We start from the raw sequence: 15,152 nt of genomic DNA on the forward strand, positions 1-15,152 counted from the left end.
CGAATGGTAGATTGTCTACACATACCGGGTGGTGCGTCGCCGAGCGGAGCATAGGGAAACGCATGTAAATTTTAATGGGGTCAATTATTGGCTTCCCTGTACATTTTATAGAAAAAATGTAAGATAACTTTTTGAAGAGACCAATCTGGCAAACCCTTGTGCAAAGTATCAAAAAATTTTAATAAGCGAATCTTGAATTATTCAATTAAATGTAATTGTAAAATTAGCAAATTTTCGGTTCAGGTAAAACCAAAAGGAAGCCTTTTGTATATTTGCTGTTCTCTGACTCCTCTATTAGATAGGAATGCCTGAAAGAGTAGATTTTTTCTTCCAGACATTCAACTGTTCTTAGGATGTTTTCCACTTTAAAACGGATAGATCTACTGTTTTTGGATATACATAATTTATAAGTCTCCAAAGAATAAATTTGATCTTCTTTCGGTGCTCTATCCTTCCTTTAGAAAAAGCCAAACAAATAGGAATGCCTGGAAGAGTAGATCTATTCTTTCAAGCGTTTTACAAATCACTAATAGATTTACTGTATATGAATATGTATGAGAAGAATAGATCTACTTTTACAATAAGGAAGTAATCACGAAAAGTTAGATGGTAAAAAGGTTTATTTGGATACTCCGTAAGACGGGAAGCAAAAGAAGTAAAGGTGGCACACCTGCCAATACGTGTTTCTGCTTTTTTGCTTCTTCAAGGCAGGTCAACCGGGATACCAAACGAAAGAAAGAGACAAGGAAAAAACATAAGCGATCACGAACACAAATTGATTGTTCGCTCCTGTTCTTGATCCTTTATGTTTCTTTCTCTTTCTTTTTTTTTTTGGGTTTCTGGTTGCTCTAACCTGAAGAAGTCAAAAAGTAGGAACACGTGCCGACAGGTACCATCCTTACTTTTCGTTATTCCTGCTTCCCGTCTTATGAACTATCCCGATAAACCTCTCTCGGTTCTTCATTCAGGAAAAATCAAGCAGATAGTCTAGAAGAGAAGATCTATTCTTCCAGGTATTAAATTGTTCGTGAATAGATCTAATTGCTCTTCCTAAAAAGAACATTATAGAATTCTAAAGAATATATCTGTTCTTCCAGGCATTCTATTATTTATAAATAGGTCTACTGCATCAGAAGAACAAATCGACTCTTCCTAAGAAGACTCTTAAAGGATTCTGAAGAATTTATCTCTTCTTCTAAGCATCTTGTTCCCCCCCGCAGCTCTTAATGTTTTCTGAATCTCCTAGCGATTCTTTTAGTTGTCTCAATTTCTCCTCAGGAAAAGAAAAAAAGAGGCAGGAATGCCTAAGAGAATAGATCTATTCTCCCAGGCATTCTGCTGTTCACAAATAGAGCTATTGTATCAAAAGAATAGGCATTCTGTTCCTCCTAGGAGGCCTAAATGATTTTCTGATTGTTCTAGATTTTCTATTTTCTTCACTGCTCAGTTATTTCTTCAGGAAGAGCAGAACAAAGAGGAATGCCTGGAAGAGAATATCTATTCTTCCAGACATTCTACTGTTCGCAAAAAAATCTACTGTATCAGAAGAATAAATCTACTGTTCCAGGCACTCTGCTCCTTCTAAGAATACTCTTAAGGATTCTAAAGAATACCTCCAGACATACTTGTCTTAATGTTTTCCGAGTTCCTCTAGGAACCTTTTTGTATATTTGCTTTTCTCTCACCGATCGGTTCTTGTGGGAATGCCTCGAACAGTAGATCTATTCTTCCAGGCACTCTATTGTCTCTGGATCAGAAGAACAGATCTACTCTAAGTTCTGGTGCAGATACACTAAATGTATTCCTGAATAGTAGAGTGAATGGAAGAATAGATTTACTCTTCCAAGCATGCTGGTCTTAATGTTTTCTAAATCTTAAAGGAATCCTATTTATATACTCCTCCCTCACTGTTTGGTTCTTCCTTCAGGGAAAGCCATACAGAGAGGAATGCCTGGAAAAGTAAAGTCTCGATCAGTGTTGATGTTTTTACATAAGGGGTGTGAGGTGTCTAGACAAATAATCTAAAGTATTTGATTCGTCTTTTTTGATGAATACTCTTAAAATTATAGGATTCAATTCTTAAGAGTAATCTTTCTACTATTGCATTTGTTGCTGATCTAGTATTTTAACTAAAGGTAAGTTATCTTAATGGAAATTAAATAGAGAACCATGTAAATAAATATGAAAATGTTGAGTAGCCCATGTACATGCTAAAATTTCTTTTTCAACCTGGCTATAACGCTTTTGCAAAAAAAAATATGTTTGTATTATATATTATAGTTATTATTATTATGTTTGTATTGTTCTATATTAAAAATACAGTTTTCACGGTTTATTGTTAAACAATTTTTGTGAAGTACGTCGTAACACTTTTAACAAAGACAAATCACGTTCTTGTTTTGATTTAGCAAGGATAAAAGTATCATCACTAAGATTTATTACACCTTGAATGTTACTTAAAAGTTGATAAAAGGCTTTTTGAGAAATTACAGCGGCAAATGTGATACCAATTAAAAGTCTCTTGTATCTAATTAAATAAATGTGTGCAACTAACTGTTGATAGCCGTCTTTTAAAGCTAACTTGCTAAATGTTACAGGACTATTTAGGGGTGATATAACTCCATCTACTGTTGCTACAATATGCCTTTCGCGCATGATAGCTTTGTTGGAAGTCAGCAAATTGGGTAAAACAACCAAGAAATTCTTAATAGGTACCCATTTTTCAGAATTTTTAATTAATTAGTGAAGCACTACAGATTCCACAACAGAAGTTTCACCTTTTGAACGTATTTTTCACAGACAAACGAACAATTCCTACCATCATTCAACATCAAGTTTTTTACCATCACCACCATTCACACAGAAACAGAAAGCTTATGAAGACAACAAACGGGAGGCTAAATGTCGTATATTTCAACTTGGAGATTTAGTTTTATGCAAAGAAGACAAAATTGTTTAGCTACTTAAACCTTATAAAGTCATTGACATTAAAATCCATCACAACTGAAAAAGATATGTGTCTTCAGCAAAACCAGTTCAAACCAACACAGCCAATAAATAGTCCCTGTACAATGGAAAATATTGAAAGAAAAACCTTCTAGATCCACTGTTGATTTATGATATATTATTGAGTATTGAGACTAACATCAATTCAGCACCATCAAATCTATCGAGCAAAGCTTTAATCTTCAAGTGACTTATTTGCTTCAATTAATCCAATTGAAGTTGCGGAGGAAAGAGAGAATACTGATTGTTGGTCAAAAGTAAAATGTAAGTGAGTATTCTGACGTCGATATAAAATATTTACCAAAATTGGACTATAAACAGAATTATAATTCTCAACAAGACTTTAGACTTTGCAGAAGAAAGAAAACACCGCCCTAAAAAACAAAGGAATAACATTTATTTCAACAATAATACAAAGGGGCATCTGCGGAAATTTGCTGCATTCTTATACACCGAAATAGTCAACTGATTTATTTTACACGTACATACTAAACACGATCACTTAAGACTCAAATATTGGACAATAGTTGGTATTATCGCGACGGTTAAGATCGTTGTAATATTTAAAAAAAAGACCTAAATAACATCTAATGCCTTTTATTTATTTATATACAGTCATAGCCCAACCCAAATATTACTAATTCTATAATACATAAAAATTCTTGGGATTTAATAGGTATTGGCTTAAAAAAAAACTAAAAATAAATAAAAAATCCCTAAAACGGCCTTGCACTTAAGTACATTTAAAATAATATGCAACATAATTTATCATCTTCTAATGTATAATACTGAAGATTTTATGGCCAACTGGCCATTTTTAGAAAAGCACCAAAGACTTTATATTCTATTATTAATATTACCCTAAGTTAGATTTTACGTTAAGGTTTATTTAGTATTTAATAATGTTAGTAAAAGCAAAAAAAAAAAAACGCCTATTATGTAAAATACAATAATTACGCCGGTTTGGTTCTCTTGCCTCTGGACGGTTTGCAAGGCGTGTTCGTTAAAATATCGCCCGGCAGGATTGTGCTACGGACGTTCTTTTTGCACGACAGGTCGCTCTAAAAGAAAAAATACACCTGTTAATTCAATCTTTAATTTTATATATTTGGGTGCCACATAGCTAAGCATCAAGAGAAATTTAATAGTTGTTCCAATAGTCATAGGGATATATATCTTGCATTAACATAAGACTAATTACCTATAAAATAACTTAGATACAGACTGAAATTTTATGTTAAACACACAACAGATATAAAATTAAAAAAAAAACAATAAAATTATTATTACAATTTAAACATCACAAGTTAAAAATTCAGTCTCTTCAACAATCCTATAGACATACTGTGATTAAATGGTAAGTATCTAAAAGCGGAGAAACACTTGTTTTACATCATCTCTAGGGAAATAGGTCTACAGTTGTACAAAAAGTTTATCATCACTTTTATAAATTGGAATAGTCTTGCTGATTTTAAAGCAATTTGGGTAGGTTTCTTCATTAATACTACAGTTAGTTACAGTATTAATTAACGCATTTTTTACTGACTTTATAAGGCTCATGTTTAGGCCATAAAAATTGAAAAAGTTGCTGTGTTTCGTCATCTCACAGAAAGAAAACAAGTTGTTGCTAAGGTTTTACTGATTCAAATACTCATTACCGGCAAAGGTAGAGAAAATAACAGCTTTTCGGCCACAGATTTGTTAAATTCTTCAGGGTGAATATTGACATTAGATTTTGGTATCAATCCATATCTTATTATGTTTTTAAGTTCACTAGATTTTCCAAAATTAAAGCATACTTGCTATTACTACATAAATCACTAGTTACTAGAACCCAAGATATTCGCTTATCAATATGAGACAAATTATTTTGTTCCTTACAGGCACTCCTGAAATAAAAATTCTATTATCTTGACTTTTTCGAATGGATTTTAATCATTTCTTCATAAAAGACTAAAATAGTCTTCAGAGTAGCCCATAAATCACTTATTTTTAAGTTTTGACTACTAGAACCCAAGATATTCACTTGCCAATAAGAGATAGATTATTTTGTTCCTTACAGGCACTTCTGGAATAAAAATTCTATTATATTGACTTTTTGTAAATGGATTTTAATCAATTCTTCAAAAAAGACTAAAATAGTCTTCAGATTAGCTCATAAATCACTCATTTTTAAGGTTTGACTACTAGAACCCAAGATATTCACTTGCCAATAAGAGACAAATTATTTTGCTTCTTACAGGCACTCATGGAATAAAAATTCCATTATCTTGGATAAAACACTTATTTTAAGTTTTGACTACTAGAACCCAAGATATTCACTTGCCAATAAGACACGGATTATTTTATTCCTTACAGGCTCTTCCGGAATAAAAATTCTATTATCTTGACTTTTTGTGAATGGATTTTAATAATTTCTTCAAAAAAGACGAAAATAGTCTCCAGAGTAGCCCATAAATCACTAATTTTTAAGTTTTGACTACTAGAACCCAAGATATTCACTTGCCAATAAGAGACGGATTATTTTGTTCCTTACAGGCACTCCTGGAATAAAAATTTCATTATCTTCACTTTTTGTGAATGGATTTTAGTCATTTTTTCTTCAGATTAATTCGTAAATCCCAACTATGCATCTTAACAAATATTATTAAAATATTATAAACTTATCCTTAATCGAAGTGAAAGAACTCGTCCATTGTCTCAAAGAGACCTACGCAAGTAGAGAAAAATAAAAGATGTAACATTCGGGACATATAAAAAAAAATATTTTGAGACAGACTTATTTTTCTCTACTTATCCTTAATCTCTTCGTCATAAAAAGCAGAAGTGCTCACAGTGCTAGTAAATAGTCTTATTTCAATATATCTAATTCATTGTTCATTTTATTTAAAGATACCAATTGTTTTACAGCGAGGCTAATGCTAATATTATATATAAGAGTTGTAATGTGATTTGTGTCGGTCAAGGCCTGATGATGCTCCGATAGGAGCGAAACACGTGTAGCTTTAAAAAATTATATGGATTTAATGAGACCGTGACTTTGTGTTTTTACCTTTGTTTTGAAGCTAATGCTAATTTCGGGATGATTTGTTAACTGAGAAAAGGCAAAAAAGAAAATCGAATCCAAAAATTTGGAGTGTTAACAAAGCAAAAATCAGAAGGAATCTCGGATTAACCTATATATCAACATCCAAGAGTAGGCGAGAATACCCTCGGACAAATATGTGTCCACCCTGCGAAGAGAAATATAAAATCTAGTGTTCTACAAAAATTAATGTAGAATATTGACAACAAAATTTCCAGAGTTGTTGGGCTTAAGGGTGATTCACATAAACAATTTTTGATGTTTTACTGATGGTTGCACGACTACTATAAAACCTAAGTATAGGTATTAGAGTAGTGGACATATAATATGATAGTAAACGGACATATTAAAGTTTGTAAAGCGTTTTTTTAAAGTTTGACATTAATGATTAATGAGTTTTTTTAACTTTTGACATTAATGACCGCCCAATAAGAATAGTCTTTACAGAAAGAGCATACTGCGCGTATTCAAGCAAATTTGTGTCTGTTTAGCAAAATATTGAATAACGAATTTAACATTATTAGCTTCTATACCCCAAAAAATCAGTGAGAACTGTGCGTTGCATATACAAATGCATCGGAAGAAGATAAGGAAAAATTGAAAAGCAGCAAAAAGAAAAAGAATTATCTAGAGAAAAATAAAGACAAACTTAAACAAAAAGTTTGCAAAAACTATGTAGTAGCAGTATACGACCTTTGGCCTGAGTTACCTTGTCCTCGTGGTGACACGTTAGTATATTTTAATATAAATCCAAATTAAATACCTTTTGATTTTACAGTTACTGAAGTCACATCGAAAAACACAGAATAGTATATATTGTATGAAATTGCAAGCTGTATTTTATAGAAAATAGGGTTCTAAACATTAAGCAAGAAGATTTTGATTTAATATTTTATTTAGACAACTGCAGTGGGCAGCAAAATTAGTTTATGGCGGCTCTGCATTACTATGTAATTATTGTAAAATTCCCCCAAACAAAATCAGTCACACAAATAGTTAATCAACTGGACATACTGAAAATAAAGAGGACAGTTTTCAGTCATAGAAAAACAGATAAATTTGATTGATTTGCCAAAAAAAAAACTGTACTGAGTTAAACGATAAGGATTTTTATAATATGAAATCTTTAAACGAACAATTACGTAGTTTAGGATCACTTAGAAAAGTCAAAATTCTGATGGTATTTCATGGGTCCAGGCCTCCTAAAAATAAAATATTCGATTAAAAGTATAGTTTGGGGACTTGCTAAGAAGTTGTTACTCGTCTAAATTGACGGGATTTTGGATAAATAAATATAGATATTAAGTGATAATATGTTGCCATATGTAGAGGAAAACATGCCATTGTAATGGCGGTTTGAACATGGCACTGCTTCAAAGCATATAAAGCTAAAATCTTTCAAACAATTTTGAATACCAAAAATTTACTGCTCTTAAATGGTCAGTCCATGAGTCCTGATCTTAATCCCATAGAGATATGGGATTTAAATGACAAAAGACTTTTTGAAAATTTAAAAATGAAGCCGAGTTATTCGATGCAGTAGAAACTGCTTGGCACTCTATAGCCAAGGAGACCATAAGAAATCTAATTGGATCTATGAAGAGGAGATGCCTCGCAGTTATCAAATTAAGGAATATACAACTAAATACTAATTTTTACTAATTTTTTTGCAATTTTTTCTCTTGTTTTCTATTTTGCTCTTATCTACATTGGTATAATATCAGAGGAAAAAATTGTTTTTAAATAAAGTAAAAAATTTGTTAACAAATGGAAAGTTTGTTTTCTTTTGCTCGGTACTGTATATCTAAATATTCAATAAAATATAATAAGATATTTTTTCCCTTTAAGGTTTTACAGAATCTTTAAATAGGGTCAAAAATACTTAAAATGTCATAACTGAAAAAAAATATGATAAAATCAAAAATGACACTACTTATCAAAAACTAAAAGATGGCTCTAATATTTTTTTTTCAAAAATTATGTTAAATAATATCATAAAGACAACCCATAAAGTGTTAAAATTAAAGTGTTGCTAAATGTGAGAATAAAATTAGGTATTCTTGGTTGATTACCAGAAAGCTTGTGATAAAGTAAAACATCGAAAAATGGTAGAAATTCTAATAAATCTAGACTTAGACTGGAACGACAATATAATAACTGAAAGTAATTCGGTGATCCTCCACTAAATTTTTTTAAAACCATTAATCCAACATGTTTCGGACATAGAACAGGTCCATCATCCAACCAAGGAAATTTTTAAGGTGTTAAATTACGAAAGGTATTAAAAATCTTACACAATTATGGTAATTAATAACCATAACTTCGATTCTCTTTTACACCAATTATTTACATTTCTGCCATAAAAGTAATAAACTAGATTTACTAGAAATTTTGGATGGACATGTTCTACGTCCAAAACATGTTGGATTAATATTTTTAAATAAATTTAGTGGATGATGACTGAAATACTTCCAGTTACCCATTAACATTATTAACTCCACTGCAAGAATAGACTACTTCTTCAATTTCATCAATAAATACTCAAACTTCGTACTTAAGTCACAGAGACACTAAAGGAAATGAAGATACTGAGGGGTCTATAATACTCTTCTTTATAAATATTTAGAGAAGTCTTTGAACAAAATTTAAGATTATCCTTGAATGAAAAGAGTGAACAATATTCAGACGATACGGTCATGAATAGAATCACAGAATGCAGTCAACTATATGGACTGGATATAATATTAAAAAGACAAAACTAATGATTATAAACAAAGACCACATTAATAACTGTCAGCTTATAATCAATCAAAAACCAATAGAACGAGTGAGCAGTATTACTTATCTCACCACTCTGCTAAATGAACAATGGGATCATTAGCAGGAAATACGAAACAGAATTGAAAAGGTCAGACTCCTTCGTATTCTCTGTCCTGTTTTACGGGGTAGAAGCATAGACACTTACTGAAGTCACAACAAAGAAATTAGAAGTATTCAAGTTATGGTGATGTACAATATTGAGATGGACCATGGACAGACCACATAACAAATATCGAAGTTCTCAGCAGAACGGGCAAGGAGTCCAATATTTGGGACACATAATGAGAAATGAAAACAGGGTTTACTTATTGCAGACTATCTTACATGAAAAAGTCTTTTATTATTTTGTATAAGCTTGTATGGTAGGTTTTAACCCTTTCGGCCCCAATGGGACAAATAAATCCCAACATACATTTCATAACATCTGCGGGACGCTATCCGTCCCGTTTTTAATGAAAATTGTCATTAGCGGGTATTTTAAGATTTTAACAATTTTTCGACAGGCAGCGACACGCTTTTTGGAGGTCATTCTGATTGAGCACGTTGTTGGTTTTTGACACTGTTTTTTTACAAATTTGATAGTTTTTGTGTGGTTTTTGAAACAATCTATTTAGGTAAGTTCAGCATATATAATAGCAAAGTATTTTGATGGTTTTTTTTGTTTTGGTTTTTGCATTTTGGGTGTAATATTTGGCTATGGGATATATGTGTCCCAGTGGGTTTTCTGGTAGGGTGATTTATATCCCAATGGTATTTTACAGTATGTCAAGAAAGAAGTTGACTAGGGCAAAGCTTCAAGATCTTACTGACAATTTAGAAGAGTTGTCATCCGGAGAAGAGGTGCAATCCCCATATGAAGACTCTTCCTCAGAAGAAGACCCATTCCATAATAGTGAAGAGTCCAACGAGTTGTACCAGCCTTCGGACGAAGATAGTGGAGACATTGAAAGTGATGCAAACGAGAACCTAACCCAACCCAACGACGGCGTTATTTCTGTTGAAAATTCAATCAAGAGGCTGAAACTCCTGTTACAACTGGTAATATAATTTGGTCATTACCTACAAATACCTATGTCCCAAGATTTAGCATTCCAAATGAAAGTCAATGTATCATACTTCCTTCAATTGCTGCAAATGCCTCCCCGCTGGACATATAAATTTGTCCTCGAAGTTTATTTACTTTTATTGCTGAGTCTACAAACCAGCGAATGAAAATTTACAAAGAAAATAAAAAAAGCAGGCGACTTTCACTGATGCAGGGGAGATTATGATTGCTATTGGCTGCACATTAGTTATGTGTTTCAATCAGGTGCCAAAACTTCGCCATTACTGGTCATCGCATCCATCTTTGGGAAATAAGGCCATCAAATCGGCAATATCCAAAAATAGATGTTTGTTTTTACTATCCAAGTTTTATTTCAATAATCCAGTGAAGCCAGAAGGGGCCAGTAAGATTTACTATGTACAAGAGCTTCTATTTTGCTTCTTCACTGAAACAATATATGCCACAAAAACCTGTGAAAAGAGGCATAAAATTATGGTCTAGATGTGATGCCAAAACAGGATATACCTACATACGATGCAAATGTATATTGCGGCAAGGACGACGTTGAAAGGAGCGGAACTTTGGGCGAAACGTCTGCCATCAAGTCTGAAATATAAACTGTTGTAAGAAAATTATGTGAAACTATACAAAATCCAAACATAGTTCTGGCCTTTGATCAATTTTTTACATCAGTCCGTTTGATGGATTCCCTCCAATACCCAGCTGTGGGAACAGCCATTATTACCAGAAAAGACATGCCAAAAAAATTCATCGAAAAACGAAAAATGTCTAGGGGTGAATGCGAGTTTTTATCAAATCAAACAAACTCTATTGCGATCAAATGGCAAGATACAAAGCAGGTTATTTTTTTGAGTAACTGCCATACCCCTGATATGACCTGTGTGAAGAGAAAAGACAAGACTGGGCAGAGAGTTGATGTACCATGTCCCACTGCTATTGCATACTACAATGAAATGAAATGTAGGTGGTGTAGATCTGGCTGATCAGATGAGTGGTGTGTATGACTTTGGCAGAAAATCATGCAAATGGTGAAAAAAAGTATTGTATCGACTTTTGATGATTGCTGTTGTTAACAGCTGGATAATATATAATGACTTACGTCGTACCCCAAAAAAAAGATACCCTTACTGGAATTTTCATTTACCTTATCAGAGGACCTAATCGAAGAAGGACAACAGCAAACTTCAGTCAAACTTCGAAGAAACAGTTGTGGAAGGCCATCAAAGAAATCAAAAGTAACGAAAAATGTGGGTGATCACCTTCCAATAGAAACATCGAAACGGCGAAGATGTGCTCGTTGCGCTTTTCATAAAAAAGAACGTAGAACCACTACTATTTGTGCAATGTGCAATGTAGGGTTGTGCAAGCATTGTTTTGCGCTTTATCATTCGTCCTAAAATACTTACCTTTGCGAGTGGTCTTTTTGTGAATAAAAAAAATACAAATTTTTAAATACAAAAATGTGTTTTTTTTGGCCCCTAGGGATATTTATAACCCACCTAAAAATCCCGCTGGGATATATTTGTCCCACAATTTTTTGCTCTTCCTGTATATTTTTTTTTTCATTTTAACTAGTATATATTGTCAAATGATCTCTTAAAATACCATAACTCGCAAAAACATCCTTAAAATCATTAAAAATAAAATTGAGTCTCAAAGGGTTAAGGTGGGATGATTGGTTCAGAAGAGTAACAGCTAAGTTTTGTCGCTTTGTTTCGATTTGATTTTCTTTGCTAATAAAAGGCATTTATTATTGTTATTATTAAATAGGATTTGTTCCCGTTGCACTTCTGTTTCTATGTATATCTTTAAACAAAAATGATCAAATGACCAAAAATGAATTATGGATATAAACAATTATATGCCCTATTTTAAAAACAACACCCTCACTAACACTCTTTGTATGCCACCAATATCTTGTCCAATACAAACTATTTATGCTGTCCTGTTTAAAATACGAAATTCTTAAAGCAAATCCTACCTGGAATTCCGTATAGGTGGTATTGTTAATATCGTGGTTTTCTTTATTTTCCACGCGACTTTTCTTGCATTTCCCAACGGAACGTCTCGATTTATCCACCGAGGATCTACGTTTCTGGCTCGGCAGGACCATGTGAGTGTGCGTGATCTTGATCTTCGGTATAACTCTCGGAGTCTCTAAAAGTAAAATGCTTATAGTTGATTTGTAATGGACATCATTATATGATACAGACTGCCTTTATATATAAAATGTTTGTTCTTTTGAACACAATACAAGCAAATTAATATCATATTTACAGAAAACCAGAAGTAATGTTCATGGAAACCAATTATTAGCAAAGAATATTGAATATCAAGATTGTAAAGGGCCAAAATTGCCTACCGACTTCTTCAAGAGCAACTTACAAGTAAATTAAAGAAATGTCTTAATATTTTTTTGGAAAATATATATGTACAGGTGTTCTCATATGAGCAACGTTGCCAAGCAAACATTAAAACTAATCGTCCAAATAGGTAACTTGTGTGAAAATGTGAAATACTCGAATTAACGAATGAATTTTTGTTATGGTTTTGATAGCAATCGTATTAGCGACATTGCTAACATGATCGAACTAGAAATTTGCATAATGCTGCTAGTTGACGAACTAAAAAACGTTGATCAAGTAAAAGTAATTGGACATTTTTCGAAAATATACAGATATTGGCAACGTCGCGTTAATAAACATTAAAAAAAAAAAAAAAGATTAAGACTGATTGAAGAAGCTGATTTTTTATAAGTGAGAAACAAGTGTAAAATGAGAGGCAACCTGTTAGTCTAAGATCCCACCATATTACGACCTTCACCCATAACGTTACGGGATGAAACGTATGTTTTCATAAAATGTAGTATATTTTAAAATGTATTCCGCAAAGGTTGCCTGAGAAATCTTGTGCAAAATATTAATTATTAATGATTAAAAATTAATTTTTTTTAAACATTGCACTAATTCTGTTATACGCATTAAATTCTGTACTAATCGAAAGTACGTAACTTGTGAAATATGCATCCACTGGGTTGCCGTCTTTTTTCTTGTGCAGTTACTACGTAGCCAGGTGCGCGGAGGTGATTCGTAATAGTAATTTGCACCTATCGAGTTACGCAATAAAACATTACATTAAATTAAAGTTAATTTTATTGCAAACAATATGGCATAGGGTTGCTTGTGAAAAACCTGTGCATAATCCCGGTTGCCGATTTTTAGAAGTTCAAATTCTCGCGCGGCTTAATGCGAGCGACAAATATATATTTATATATATATACATACGGGTGACAATTTCAAGAGTAGCCATGGCTTATAATTTTTAAACCGTAAAAGATATAAAAAAATGCTTAAAACCGTTTCTATAGTAACAAGGGGGAACCAAAATGATGAATTTTTTAGGGATATACTATCATCCCCCAGAGCCACCCCCTTAAAAATTTTAAATTGAAAGGGTAGTCGAGTGATTGAAAGGTCTATTAATTCCCTATATTATGCGACCCTACTTATAATAATCAATGCATTTATTTTAGAGTTATGCCAATTTTAATATTTTATTAAAGGTTATTTAAGTGTTTTTTAATTTCTTATAAAATTAACATAATTTGAAAATGTCATAAAATATTTAACATTTGAACATTAGTACAAATGGTTAAGAACTAGGAAAACACTCTGCAATATTGCGTTTATTCTATTTTTAAAACAATAAAAATCTGCATTGAACTTTAATTATTTTATTAAAGGCTCAAAGTGGCTTCCATTATTTTGCAAGCAAAAGTACAATCTGTTTTCAAACTCTTGACGAACATTTCTAAAAACTTCAGTTGTTAATAATCGGCACTCTTGTGTAATTCTTTGTTTTAGCTCCTCAATGGTGGCAGGCTGCGTTTTGAAAACGACCGATTTTAGGTGACCCCAAAGAAAAAAATCGAGAGGGGTGAGATCTGGCGATCTTGGCGGCCACTCAATAGGTCCTCTTCTACCAATCCATTGGTCTGGATAATGATTATCTAGCCACTCTCTAACAGGCAATACATAATGTGGTGGGGCCCCATCTTGTTGAAAATGCAATAAATTTTCATCAAGAACAAGATCTCCATTTTCATCCCTTTGGTTTTCCAATTCCGTTATTACTAAAGGCTCAACAGTTGTTTCTAACATTTCAGCATAAATTTCTCCATTTAGACTATCATCAATAAACAATGGCCCAATTATATTATTCCCTAGAATTCCGGCCCACACATTTATTTTTTGGGGATATTGGGTGTGCCCTTCCCTAAAAATATGGGGATTCTCATCACTCCAGTAACGGCAATTTTGCTTATTAACGTTACCGTTTAAATAAAAAGTGCACTCGTCACTGAAACAAATGTTTTTTATAAAACGTGGCTCATTTATTATTTTTTGGGTCATTAATTCACAAAATTCGATCCGCCTGTCTGGATCGTCATCACCAAGTTCTTGAACAATCTGTAGCTTGTAAGGATGGAATTTATTAATTTTTAATATCTTTCGTACTGATTCACGAGACACTCCTGTGGCAGCTGCTGCTTGACGAGTCGACATACCAGGATCCATAGCAAAATGCCCAAGAACCTCAATCTGAGTTGCTTCATCCAGTATTCTTGGCTGATTTTTCTTTATATCACCTACAAACCCAGTTTCTTCAAATTTTCTTACCAACTTCTGGATGTAATAATGCCCAACCTGCTTATCTGGGTGCCTCTCATTAAATATTGTGGCACTTCTACGAAAACAGCGATTTTGAGAACCATAAATAAATATCATTTCAACTCTTTCGGCGATCGTATAAACCATTGTAAAAATAAAACTAGAGCAGTGAGAGAACTTTAAATCACAAAAAGAACCACGATATTACTAACCAAACCAAAAATTGAACATTTTAAGGCAAAATTTAAATAAACAAAAAACAACAAATATTTCGAGAATGGCAGGCATCGAAAATTTTCATTTTTTTTACATCGCCAAATACCATTCCGACAATTCAATAATTTCAGTATAAGTGTACTATTTATTGGAGTTTTGTTTTGGCTTTTAACAATTCATTTTAGTATCAGAATAAATATTTTTATTCTGATAGTAAAATGAATTGACTAACATTTAAAAGTACATACATATCTCGGAAATGGTTGCATTGATTTTAATGAGTAAGACG

The 15,152-nt window shown here is 32.6% G+C and overlaps 1 protein-coding gene across 1 annotated transcript in view; it reads right to left on the bottom strand.

Moving 5' to 3' along the window:
* Positions 1 to 3,587: 3,587 nt before the first annotated feature.
* LOC126750319 (protein regulator of cytokinesis 1-like) overlaps positions 3,588 to 15,152 on the bottom strand; it is a 43,384-nt gene continuing 31,819 nt past the window's right edge. The window contains exons 9-10 of the mRNA XM_050459889.1: positions 11,959 to 12,134; positions 3,588 to 4,067 (exon numbers count right to left, since the gene is read on the bottom strand). Coding sequence (XP_050315846.1) covers positions 3,960 to 4,067; positions 11,959 to 12,134 — 284 coding nt within the window. The 3' untranslated portion in view covers positions 3,588 to 3,959. The remainder of the gene's footprint in view (positions 4,068 to 11,958; positions 12,135 to 15,152) is intronic.

This window comes from Anthonomus grandis, chromosome 2 (genome assembly GCF_022605725.1).
Source record: "Anthonomus grandis grandis chromosome 2, icAntGran1.3, whole genome shotgun sequence".
NCBI lineage: Eukaryota > Metazoa > Arthropoda > Insecta > Coleoptera > Curculionidae > Anthonomus > Anthonomus grandis.